Genomic DNA, 13,398 nt, shown 5'->3' with positions numbered 1-13,398 from the left:
CTTGCATTGTCTCTTTGGAAGCAAATTTTAGAGAAGGCCAACTAGTAAGCCAGATCAAGTGTGGACAATTAATTTTCTTAAGGGTTCACATGAGAAACTGGGACAATTGTGGAGGGCAGAACCAAAAGGGCTGTAAAGGTGCATAGGGATGCCTGCATATAAGCACATACGTAAATTGAAAAAAAAGCAATCATCTTCAAAAACCAATGCAATTGTGTGCATGGCATACACTTATTTACATTTAACTTCTAATTTCTGATTGAACTCATGCAAGCTGGACAGGGATACCCAAATATGTGGTCTGGGGACCATAAAATGCCGTGGTCTGAGCCAGACTGTAACTAATCAATATGCTGAGGCAGGAATGGCCCGCAGTGATTTATCAAGTAGTTTACTTTTTATGAGAGTTGAATGTCTCCATTTCAATAATTTTAGTTTTAAAAGGATTAGAGTTTCTATTATTTATTTAATAAATGAAACAAAATAATTTTTGAAGGGAGCTCTTTTTTCCCTTCTGCATTAACTCCATATAACCATTTCATATATATATTCAAGATAAGAAAACTTTTTTAAGCCATCACAAATAACTCCACACTTTGTTTCTTCAATCGGTTCCTGACAGTCATTTCTACCTTTTCATTTGAGTCAGATGCCAATGGAGGTACTCCTTATATAATGAGAAAAGGTGAAAATTGCATGGCACCAAGTGAATAGGATAAGATGGTGAATAGGATAAGATGATGAAATCCAATGTAATTTCATTTTTATACTTCTGTTTTTACTTGTTTCAGATTTTGAGGTTTGCAATGTAGCAATGAGTTGTTAGTGGTGTCAAGTTCAATAAAATCTATTAACACCATCTGCATCACCAAAAATTGTAATCATGAATTTTCCAACCAAAGCATAGTTTTTTTATTTTTATTTTTGCAGTGAAGCTTTGTGATGATATTCTTTTGCTTTTGAATCATAATGATGGACCCATGGCTTGTTGGTTGCTATGATGCTTTGAAGAAATGTCTTGCTTTTCTTCTCATAGTATGACAACAATTGCTGGCAAATTTCAATTCTTAAAGTTTTCACCTCTACCATCAGCATGCAATACTCCCAATACTCTCCCTCTACCATCAATTCTTAAAGTTTTCACCTCTACCATCAGCATGCAATACTCCCAATACTCTCCCAATACTGAAGGACTCAATAATGTGACTCATATTCCTGTGAAATTCCAAGCTTGACAGCAATTTCCTTTTAGCTCTTCTTTATCAGTTCATCAATCTTTCTCATTTGAAACTTGGTGGTTGCTCTAACCATGAGTTCACCTGGTCTTTATTCACACAAATCAGCTCTTTCCAGCTTGGCTCAAATATTAGTAATCACATAAACACAGTCATCACCATAAACTACCTGAATTCAATTGTGAATTAAACTGGCAGGATTCCTTGAGCAATTAAAATTTCCATCTCATAGTGGATTGCTTAAAGCATATTGAGAAATACTCATTACAAGCTTTCATTTCATGAACAATAGCAACACAAGCTTTCCCAACAACTCTTCAAGTGAAAGAAAGTGAGAGCTTCCAGTGAATTAGTGCTGCCATCTGTTGGTCACGTACAACATTGGAGACACTGCTTTTCATTCAATCCTGGTACAATTTTTGTTACTAATCTAGTTAAAGGGAAATAATTGCTGGGTTAAAAAAAATACAAATGATATGCTGATGTGTAGGCTCATCTTGCTTACAAATTATGGTTCCAAGCCCAATCGTGATTGATAACCTTTTCCTATAAATTAGGTAGAGATATTTGACCATCATATTCCTGTCAAATCTTTCTAAGATTTTTGAATTCAGAGTTTGAATACAATACAATGAAAACATTGGTACTGATGCTCAGTATTCTAACCTGGAGTTTTCTTTGTAAAAACATCCTGATAATGCCATTTTATTTTCAGTAGTAAAAGTGAAATGAACACTTGATTTAATGGCACTGGGTTTAGGAGATTTTGGGAGCAGTAGTCAATTTTTCATTGGACATCACCCACAAACTTAACAAAGCTTGTTTATGAAGCAAACTGGGCAAGTGATGTAATTTTATATCATTTGTGTCAATTTGTATAGTTAGACAATTGGTATCTATTTGTATCTGTCATTTATGTCAGTTTACAACATTTAATTTACAGAGATTATAAAGATAAAGGTAAAGATTTCTCCTTTTCAGTTGTGTCCAACTCTAGGGCGCCGGTGCTTATCTGTTTCTTAGCCAAAGGAGCCAGCATTGTCCAAAGACACATTCCAATTGAAGTTTTTACCTATTTATCTACTTGCATTTACATGCTTTTGAACTGCTAGGTTGGCAGGAGCTGGGGTAAGTAATGGGCCTTCACCCCATCATGTGGCGCTTGGGTCTCAAACTTGGGCTGTCAGCTTTCCAGCTGACAAATTCAGCGCCTTTAACCGCTAAGCCATCATGCCCCTCCACAGAGATATAAAAAATCAAGTATGAAATTACACAAGTAATGGAATTTTGGATTCCTAACATGGTCTGTTAAATTGAGGTTTTTCTGTATAAACATTAACTGAGTTTGTCTCCTCTTTTTGCTTAGAGTTAAGGAAGGTACAGTATATTTTGTAAAGCACAAAATATCCAAGTTGCTTCTGGTTTGGCCCCCAAATGTATTACAATGAGAGGAAAAACGTAATATCATGCTCAATAATGTTTTTCAAAACTTATTTAACTGTAAATATTAAACAACTATATGAAATATAGTTAAGTTTATGAATATGGTTAGATTTTATGAGATTTAGAATATAATAGAAATGGTGTAATTGTAGGGGATTACACTCTGGAATAGAATGGGTACCACAGAATTCAATCTTGCTGCTGGGAAGCATCATTTTTCCATTTGGATAGATTTCATAGCACATTGCAGACACACAGCTGTACCTCAGGATAAGACAGACAGGATAAGTATGCTGCTTTAACCTGCTGTCTGGAGGTTGCCGGGGCAGAAAAATTATTTTGTCATTGTTGTTATTTCTTTTGGTGGACATAATCATTGGACATAGTATGTTATAGAAGTCAGCATGAATTAAAATCAAAATATACTGTTAAAATATTCAATGATATCTGATTACATTCTACCACTAATAGAATAGTTTTTATAAAATGAATGGGAAAGCTCCAAATATTTGCACTTAGAATAAAAGGTGACTTATAAAATTTCCCAACATAATTACTGTGTTGCACCCAGGCTAAACTACAATGTAGTTAATTGCTGCTCAGTGTGTTAAGCAAAGCCAGGAAGAACAGTTATTTTTGGATCAATTTGTGTGTCAATACTTGGGAGTTAATCCAGTAAACAATGGTTTAATAAATCTTGGATTAAGCTGCAATACATGTATGTTGGAAACAAGTGCAGTTTTCTTTCAGGAATAGTTTAATTAGATATCCATTTATTTAAATATTAAATGAATAAACTGATTTAATTGGCTGAGATTTATTTAATCTAAATAAACCTCAACAGTGTTATTACATCCATAGCTGAATGGGTCTTGGGTTTGCAATTCCATTTTGTTCCTCTGGTTTTGTCACCCACTGTTGCATTCACCCAGTTTATTGGTTCTTCCAGATTAATACAATTAATCATGAAGAACAGTAGGATTAAAATAAAAAGCTAGTTTCCGGTTGGTGATTTGCAGCGACAGGGTGTTGAGTGAGAGCTCGCTGCTCCTCAACACCTTTTAACATCGCGTTTTGGGGATCCCCTCGGGGGACGCGGGACCCGGAGAGCCCTGCGGGCAAAAGAGGAAGCCAGGCAAGCGGGAAGTGGGTGCGATCACCTCTCGCTTGACCAGGCGGCTCTGCCTAGCCAACGCGGTGAGCCGGCCATTGATGGCGGGCGCGAAGCAGCAATAGCCAACAAAGACGGGAAGCTAAGAAGAAGATCGGAGGTGCGGTGACAGATTCAAGCCTATTCCCCTATACCTACGATCGTGCGGCAGAGAGGGGATCGGTGGTGTCGGGAGAGGAGTGCTCGGAGCGGCGAGAGGCAGAGACGGAGAAGGTGGAGCAGCTTGTACTCCCGGCGATCCGACAAGCCGAAGAGCAGACGAGAAAACGGGGAGAGTGGATTGCGTCTGTAAGGAGCTTTGGAGAGTGCGGTGTGGTGAGAGAGTAAAAGAAAAAGGAAAGACCATTGGTGTGGCTGGCTTTTGGTATTGGGATTGAGTGGAAGAAAGCAGAAGAAATACAGTGACTAGCTGTTTGAGGCTTTCAGCAAACAGGAAGTGCTTCCATTGAATCGGAAGAGTGGAACAGCAGCGGTTGAACAAGAAGACACTCTGGCAGAGACTATTACCATCGAGTTTGGTTGGAGCCCAGCAAAGTGGGAAATTGAAGATCTCCTATTTGTACTCTAAAATTCCGTAAATACTATAAACACTATAAAACAATATACTTATACTCATATATTTATATGTTTATATCTTTCCTATCCTTCTCTTGAGTATTTGTGATATTAATAAGTGAACTCTGTTTTCCTCTCTAACTTTAAAATTTTACAACTAATATTATTTAGATCTCTTAAGTCATTTTATAGATATATATATATATATATATATAAAAAAGGGTTGATTATATATGAGAATTTAGATTTCTATAATTAGTACTAGTTTAGGGAAAAGAGGGTTGGATTTGTATCTTACTAATTAAATTATTATATAAGATTTTATATTTATTATATCTATTTATACTTATTGTAATTTATCTATGCCTATTTATAGTTACTTATATCTATTATATCTATTTATATCCAACCTTTATTAAGATCTGAACTTAGAATTTATTAGTTCATTAACTTATTGTGGTCAACTTATACAATTTAGAATATATATCTGTATTTATCTATATCAATACTACCTATTAGGAACTGAACTTAGAATTTATTAACTTAAAATAATTACCTGTATTGTTAGCCTTTAACAATTTATATATATTACTTACTCTTTTCTAAGATTGAATTTAGATTATATTAAGCGATTAATTGATTTGTATTGAGATTTTGTCTACCTATTTGGAGGAGAACTAACTTATTGAGAGTGTAGAGAGGACCAATAAAGGAGCGAAATAGAGGTCTAAGAAAGCTCCTCAGAGAAAACGTGGCAAGTGCCACTGGATGAGAATTTGGAGAAAGATAGAGGAGATAATAAGAGACCAAAAATCGGTTCTGAAAGAAATGGCAAGTCTGACCTCCACAATTGCAAAAACTGCTAAAAAAGCGACATCTATACCTACCTTAGCGATGTCTTCCCCAGCCACCCAGAAATCAGTAGAAGGTCTCCAGAAACTAGACAAACCCCCTATAACTCCTACATTGCAAACGGTACAAACATCCCTTCAGTCAATCCAAGAAACAATGCTTGCGATGCAAGAAAAACTTTTGAATAGTCACTCCGAATTAAAATCAGACATCCATGCTCTTGATTTTAAAATGAATGAGATTCAAACGGCTATTGCTAGTAACGAAAATAGAATTTTAAAAGCAGAACAAAGAATTGAAAAAAACGAGAAAAAACTGGACACAGTAGACCAAACTTTGTCGGCACAAAATAAAGAAACGGAAGACGCGCTGATCCAACTTGAGATGGACAAGGCCTCGTTTTTCTTGCGTTTCCAGAACATCCTGGAAGACAAAGATGAGGATTTAGGTGATAAGATAGCGGAGCTGATTGCAGAAACTCTGCAGCAAGACAAGCAGGAAATAATTCGTGAGATTGATGAGGTGTACAGGGTCCAGACAAATTACGTAAGAAGAAACAGACTCCCCAGAGAGGTCCATGTGCGCTTTGCTAGAAAAAAAGTTAGGGATATCCTGTATAACATAGCTCGGGAGGAAAAAATTACCTATGGGGGAAAAGAAATTAATATTCTGAAACAAATTCCGAGAAGAGTGAGGGAAAGGAGGAGAAACTATAGGTTTTTGACAAATTATCTAAACAGGAGAAATATAATTTTTAGGTGGCTTTTGCCAGAAGGACTGCAAATTTCTTGGCAAGGGAGGAAAATAAGAATTGATTGTCTAAGTGATGCTCAAGACTTTTTAGAACAACTAAGGGGAGGAGAGGAGGAGCAAACCAGCAAGGAGGATAACGAGATAGTAAATACGGAAGAAGAGATATCCCAAGAGCAAATTACTAGGGAAGACATAGAAGAGGAGAAGAAAAAGGAGGATACTGAGGAAAGAGGGAAAAAATCAAGACCAGTGAGAGCAGTAACTTTAAAAGGTAAATAAGAACAAGAGACTAGAAACTAATTTCAGGAATGAACGATACCAAGATCATATCGGTAAATGTGAATGGATTAAACGATTACAAAAAAAGAAGGATAATATTGTCGAAATTGGTGAAACAAAATCCCGATATTATCTGCATCCAAGAGGTCCATATAAAAAAAGATGAAGCTGAATATTTAAATTACTGTAAATTTGGTAAAGTATTCTCCTCACTAGCTGAGAAAAGGAAAAGGGGGGTTGCTATCTATGTTAAGAAAGGAATAATGGCAGAATGTAAATATAAAGATGAAAAATGGAGAATACTCATAGTTGAAATAATGAGAGGTAATTCTAGACTGCTATTAGTAGGGGTTTATGCACCGAATAAAAAACAAGGGAAATTCTATAGGAAACTGCAGGAGCAGTTGGCAAATTGGGCACATCTTGAAATATGTATGCTAGGGGATTTTAATGGAATTGTAGATCCAAAGCTTGATTATAAGTGCGATATAACCAAAAAGAATAAAAGATCCCCCTTACCAAAGGTTTTTTTTGATTTGGTGGATGAGATAAATTTAATTGACATGTGGCGTACCTTACACCCCCAGGACAGACAATATACATTTTACTCCATCCCACAGAACTCCTGGTCCAGAATTGATATGGTTTGGGTTACTAGAAAATTGGCATTAGAAATTAAGAAAGTTAACATGGGCATCAATACTTGGGCAGATCATAAGCTCCTTGAAATCAGTTGGTCCCATGGTATGAAGAAAATACAACAGAGATGGAGCTTAAGGACCAATCTCCTAAATGAAAAAGAGTTCACACTCAAATTGAATGAAGAAATCAAACGCTTCTTCTTAGAAAATGGAAATCGAGGGACAGCCAAAGAAATTGTGTGGGACACTATGAAGGCCTATGTCAGAGGAGTAGCCATCTCATATACTGCCTTTAAAAATAAGGAAAAAAGAAAGAGTAGAGAAGAACTTACTCAAAAATTATTACAAACTGAGGCTGAATTACAGCAACGACCAGGAGATGAGGTGACGAAACAACAGTGGTTGATGATGAGGCATAGACTGAATCTATTGGACCAGGAGGAGATAGCTCAAAAAATAAGAAGATCTAAGCACTATTGTTTCGAGAACGCTAACAAGTCGGGGAGATGGCTGGCATATAAATTAAAAAAAGAGAAGGAAAAAAACCAAATACTAGCTTTAGAAGATCCTCAGGGCATCCTGTTGACGAAAGAAGAAGACAAATTAGAAAGCATAAGAAAATTTTATGAATGTCTGTACAAAAATGAAGGAATTGAGATAAACAAGGTAGAACAGTATTTGTTGGAAGCCAACCTTCCTCAAATTCCGGAAGAAGAAAAGGAAATGTTAAATGAAAAGATCACCATAGGGGAGTTAAGAACCGCCTTATCCAAAATAAAGAAGAATAAAACCCCAGGCCCGGATGGTCTCCCCGGAGAATTATATCAAAAATTTGATGATGCTCTGAAACTGGAATTGCTAGAAATTCTAAATGATGCTATTGCTGGCATAACAATCCCAGACTCCTGGAGGGAAGCGTACCTGACGATCATTCTGAAAGAAGGTGCCGACCCGAAACAGATCTCCAACTATAGACCTATCTCACTGCTTAACGCAGACTACAAAATATTTATGACTATAATAGCGGAGAGATTCAAGAAAATTTTAAACCGATGGATACATAAGGATCAAAATGGTTTTCTCCCAGGGAGACAGATTAGAGACAATTTGAGAACAGTCTTAAATACCATTGAATATTATGAACAACACCCTGGAAAACAGATGGCTTTAATGTTTGTCGATGCCCAAAAGGCATTCGACAATCTGAATTGGACCTTCATGATAAACCAAATAGATCTAATGGGATTCGGGACTAACTTTAGGAGGATGATAGAGAATATTTACCAAAATCAGAGGGCAAATATATTAGTTAACGGAGGCAGAACCCAGACATCTCAGATCCAAAGAGGAGTCAGGCAGGGATGTCCCCTATCCCCCTTACTTTACATCCTAGCATTAGAGGTCTTACTCAGAAGGATTAGAACTAATGAAAGTATCAAAGGCTTGAAGATTAGGAAGGAAATATTTAAAACGCAGGCTTTCGCGGACGACGTTGCCTTCATATTAGAAGACCCATTAGATACCGGCTCAAAATTAATGCAGGAAGTTCAGAATTATGGAGAAGTCGCGGGCCTTAAACTTAATAAGAACAAAACCAAAATAATTGTGAAAAATATGACAAACCTACAAACGAAAGAATTAGAAGATATATTAGGCCTCCAGGTAGTTAAGAAGATAAAATATCTGGGAATATGGATTACGGCGAGACTCTCTTCATTAAAAGATGATAACTATATCCCTTTATTGCAGAAAACTAATCAAGACCTTGATAGGTGGAGGAGGCTTAAATTGTCCCTGACCGGTAAAATTGCGGCGATCAAAATGAATATTTTACCGAAATTTTTATTTCTATTTCAAAATATACCGATATCACTAGATAAAAAAATTTTTTCGGATCTGAATAAACATATCAGGAATTTTTTGTGGGAGGGTAAGAAATCGAGGATTTCTCTCAAGACACTTCAAGGGAAAAGAAATTTGGGAGGGTTCGGGCTCCCTGACTGGGAATTATATCAAAAGGCGGCAAAAATAATCTGGATAAAGGAGTGGATCAAATTACAAGAAGGTAGACTTTTGACACTAGAAGGACACGATCTCCTTGAAGGATGGCACGCCTACCTCTGGGACATAAAGGATAGGAAGAAAACTCATTTCCATAAACATAAAATTAGAGAGACATTGATTCGTACGTGGCTGGAAATTAGACAGAAGATATATACCAAGGTTCCTAGCTGGTTGTCGATTATGGATGCTCTAGTGGCCCCAAATAGAAGAGGGAATTATAAAATGGGCACATATAAGGATATCTTGGATGAAGAAGGGAAGCTCAAACCCTTGGAAGTACTGAGGGACCAGGGGTATATTCTGGATTGGTGGAAATATCTTCAGATTAAGTCTAGATTTCAAGAAGATAGAGATAAATGTGGTATTGAAATGAAATATGGATATTTTGACAAAATTATTTGGGGACCAGATAAGAAAATGCTATCGAAAATCTATAACTTTATATTAGATGAGGATAGAGCCGAGAAGATAGCTAAAAATCAGCTAAGCATTTGGGAGAAAAATTTAGGATATGGCCTTAATTTCAATGATTGGGAGATAGCTTGGAACAGAAATCTCAAAATAACGAAATCCGTAACATTCAGGGAAAATCACTACAAAATGTTGCATAGGTGGTACTTAGCCCCGGACAGGCTGGCCAAAATATTTCCAAATTCCTCTGCTTTATGTTGGAAATGTGGAAAGACGGTCGGCACCTTTTATCATCTGTGGTGGACTTGCCCTGAGACCAAAAAGTTTTGGTTAAAGATCCGACTCTGGCTCTCGGAAATAATGGGACAAGAGATAGCCCTGGCCCCGGAATACTTCCTCTTAGGTATGATTGAAGATGGTCTCGACAACAATAAAACCCAACTGGCAATTCAAATTATTACTGCGGCTAGATTAGCCTTTGCGAAACTCTGGAAATCCAACTCTACCCCCTCTGAAGAAACATTAATAAATAAAATTCTAGAGTGCGCAGAGATGGCCAAATTGACGAGCGAGCTAAAAAACGAAGAGAACTTTAAGTACTACGAAGTATGGGGAATTTGGTATAACTGGTTAAAGAATAGAATAAAAATATGATAATAGGCTACGATCTGTTAGACACCCGAAATGGACTTAATTGTATAGAAATGTAGAGAACTGTATAGAACTGTATATTGTATAGCTATGGATGGATTTCATTTAATGTTTGATCTAATGAAATGTGTAACATTGCACCTCGGATCAAGATTGTGATTGTATATTGTCTTTTTAAAAATTGGAAAATTCAATAAAGTATTTAAAAAAAAAAATAAAATAAAAATAAAAAGCTAATATGCGCCTGAATTTTCATTTAGTGCCATACAAGCAGAATCACTCACTGTTTTTCTCTCTGTTTTTCAGTCACATTTCTCTACAATGTGTCATCTAACTCACAGGAATTTAAAGTTCTTTGTGTTATTTTAAATCAAATTATGGTTTGTGCTGGTGAATAGCTTGTCCATTTAGTTCAAAACTCAGTGGCTGCTTCATTCCACATGCTAAGCCATGGGATCTTAATCATGATTTATTGATCAACATGTATATGGTTGGTTGGTTCCACATGAAAGTTATCCCATAATTTACACAGTACGATAACTCACAAGCTAACAATACCCAGTTAGCAACTAGAAAAAATGGTCCACTGAGATGATATGAAGGTGAACATTTCAGCCATTATTTTCCTACTTCAGGAAACAAATTGCTACATTGGCTTGAAATGCCATGCTAGCATTAGCAAGGCAGCAATATTGCTTGTATTTAAGAATATTGAGATAGCTTGCTAGGAAAGCTATGCCAGCAGAACTCGGAAAACTGATTTGAACAAACCAAAAACCACACTTTTATTAGGATCCATTTCTCTATTTACATTTGTTACATACTACACAATTTTTTTTCCCTAGGGTCGGTACATACACTTGAATTTCAACCAGAGAATAATAGTGACCGAGACTTTGCTTTCAAATTACAGCACTGTAAATTGGCCTTGGCAATACACTGACAGGTGCTTTTATCTCATAAAACGGTCACTTGACTCCCCATCGATATTTGGGTGGTCGCATTTAGGCCCGGCTCAATTTTGTGACTAGTTTCTTTCAAAGGCAGGTAGCCCCATCTAGTTGCCAGAAACAGGGAAGGGACAGAAGAAAAGATGCTCATCGTAAGGACCGTTTTGCATGTCTAGCCGCCACAACTGGCACTTCAGGATACTATACAACACAATGGAATCGGAGAACCCCGTAATATTTGGTCGGGAGTAAGCGAAGAAGCGCTTTTCGGAATAAGGGGACCCGTTTCCCTCCCAGGATCCGCGCCCATTCATTCGCTAGCAGCGAACTCGGCTGGCACGCGCGCGAACTCGCGCCGAAGGCAAAAGGCAGCCTGCTCACCTAGCAACGACAGAACCTTGAGCTCCCGCAGTGACGCTCAATCCGATCCAAGGCAACGTTGAGGGAGCCGCCCAATAGGAAGGACGACTTAAAGCGCGTGCGAGACAGCTGAGCCAAAAAAAAAAAAAACGGGGCGGAGAGGCTAAACGGGGAGGCAGGACGCCGTTGAAGGCGTCGCCAATCTTCAATCAGGTAAGGGAGGAGATTGAAGGACTGCCGTATCAGCGAATGGGAGCCCAGGGATGGCAAGGGAGGCGGGGTTTTCCGGACGCTCCTCCCTCCTCCCCTCTTCCAAGCTTGCCCGGTCAATCAGGTGGCTTAAGGGATGTGCGGTCGGCGGCGCCGGCGGAGCGCGATGTGGCTGTGGAGGGGCTGCTGGGCGGCGTCTCTTCTCGGCGGAGGGCTGTGGCGCGGCTCGGGCCTCGGCGTCCCCTCCAGCGTTGATCGGGAGCCGGCAGCCGCATGAGCTATAGGCAGCTTTCCCCGCGGGCAGCCCTGCCCCCTAATGGAGGAGCCCTTCCGTCCTCCTCCTCCTCCCCCTCTCCTCCTCCCGCGCAGCCCCCTTCAGCCGCCGCTGCCGGGGGCGGCTGAGGGGGAAGGAGCGGCGGCGGCGGCGGCGAGTCCCGCTTGGGGGAAGGCGGAAGCCGCGGCCTCGGGCGACAGCGCCGACGGGGCAGGCCTCTGGACGGCTGTCTTCGAGTACGAGGCGTGCGGCGAGGACGAGCTGAGCCTGCGTCCCGGCGACGTGGTGCAGGTGCTCTCCAGGGACGCGCTGGTATCCGGCGACGAAGGCTGGTGGACGGGCCAGATCGACCAGCGCGTCGGCATCTTCCCCAGCAACTACGTGACCAGCAGCGGGGGCAGCAGCAGCGGACGCCGCCTCCGCCTCCAGGAAGGGAGGAGATCGGATCTCCAGGCTGCTAGTCCGGCCATCCAGTGTAAGAAAGGGGGGCTCGGTGTGTGCGTGCAGGTTGATTCAAGAAAATGCCCGCACTGTTAAACACCGGGCAGTGGATGTTGGGGGGGGGGGTTCTGGGGAAGAGGCCGAATTACTCCCCCCTCCACCCACACACATTTTCAGTGCATAAACCCATTCAGACGACCACTGGGAATATCTCCCACCCCCCACCCTTGCCGGTCAGAGCTACGACCCAGGGGAGGCTGGGTTTGCCTTGTGCTGAAGAAGTTTGCGGGGTGCTGGTCGTGCGTGTAGGCTTGCATGCTTGTCACTTCGGTAGGGACGGGACACGCTTGACCCGTGTCTTTGAAACTTCGTCCAGGGGATGGCACTTCTCCCATCTTAATGAGACTGCAATAGACGCGATCTTGCTTACGTTTTGCAGAAGACAATCAAGATACTTCCGGAGGGATCTAAGGAAGGGGTGTGGCTATGTTGTATCCCATCGATGTTTATCGTCTCCCTTCCCCCCCCACCCCCATCTCTTACGCTCTTTCTTGATCCCAGCGCCAGTAAACTCGGAGAATTGTATATTCTTCCCCAGCCTCTTGTTCTATAGTTTAGATCAGTGGTCACCAACTGGTGGTCCGTGGACCACTGTGGTCCATGAGAAAATTTTGGTGGTCCCCAGAAAAATTATCTGCATTTTTTATATTGCACTAAATACTATTTATCTTTTTAAAAATTCATATTAGTGGTCTGCGGGATTTACAATTATGAATTTAATGGTCCCTGAGGTCCGAAAGGTTGGTGACCCCTGGTTTAGATGAAATAATCCAATGCCCCACTGCTTCAAACTAGGTCATATAAATTCAGCCTAATTATGTTTTCCTGTGTAACTTGCATCTCTGAAAACTGTGCACATAAGAATAACAGCCAGTGTTGCTGAGTGTCAAGGGATATATTAGTTTAATAAAGAATGATAACAGTGTAGGAGTGTATGTCAGGAGAGAAACATTTTTCAGCAGTGTACTTTTAATTGTTAAATGGGTTGTTTTTTTTAAAGGAACCTTGGTACTCTTTTAAACTTGGTTGTTTTCTTGCATATGTTTCA

At 39.8% G+C, this 13,398-nt stretch overlaps 1 protein-coding gene across 1 annotated transcript in view; it reads left to right on the top strand.

Moving 5' to 3' along the window:
• Positions 1 to 11,891: 11,891 nt before the first annotated feature.
• MAP3K9 (mitogen-activated protein kinase kinase kinase 9) overlaps positions 11,892 to 13,398 on the top strand; it is a 36,026-nt gene continuing 34,519 nt past the window's right edge. Inside the window, exon 1 of the mRNA XM_070931274.1 lies at positions 11,892 to 12,324. Within this exon, the coding sequence (XP_070787375.1) occupies positions 11,892 to 12,324 (433 nt within the window). The remainder of the gene's footprint in view (positions 12,325 to 13,398) is intronic.

The sequence above is a fragment of the Pituophis catenifer genome, unplaced genomic scaffold, assembly GCF_029215685.1.
Source record: "Pituophis catenifer annectens isolate HBS135680 unplaced genomic scaffold, rPitCat1.0.hap2 SCAF_1, whole genome shotgun sequence".
Lineage (NCBI taxonomy): Eukaryota > Metazoa > Chordata > Lepidosauria > Squamata > Colubridae > Pituophis > Pituophis catenifer.
The sequence above is the reverse complement of the archived record's forward strand: the minus strand, read 5'-3'. Positions and strand labels throughout refer to the sequence as shown.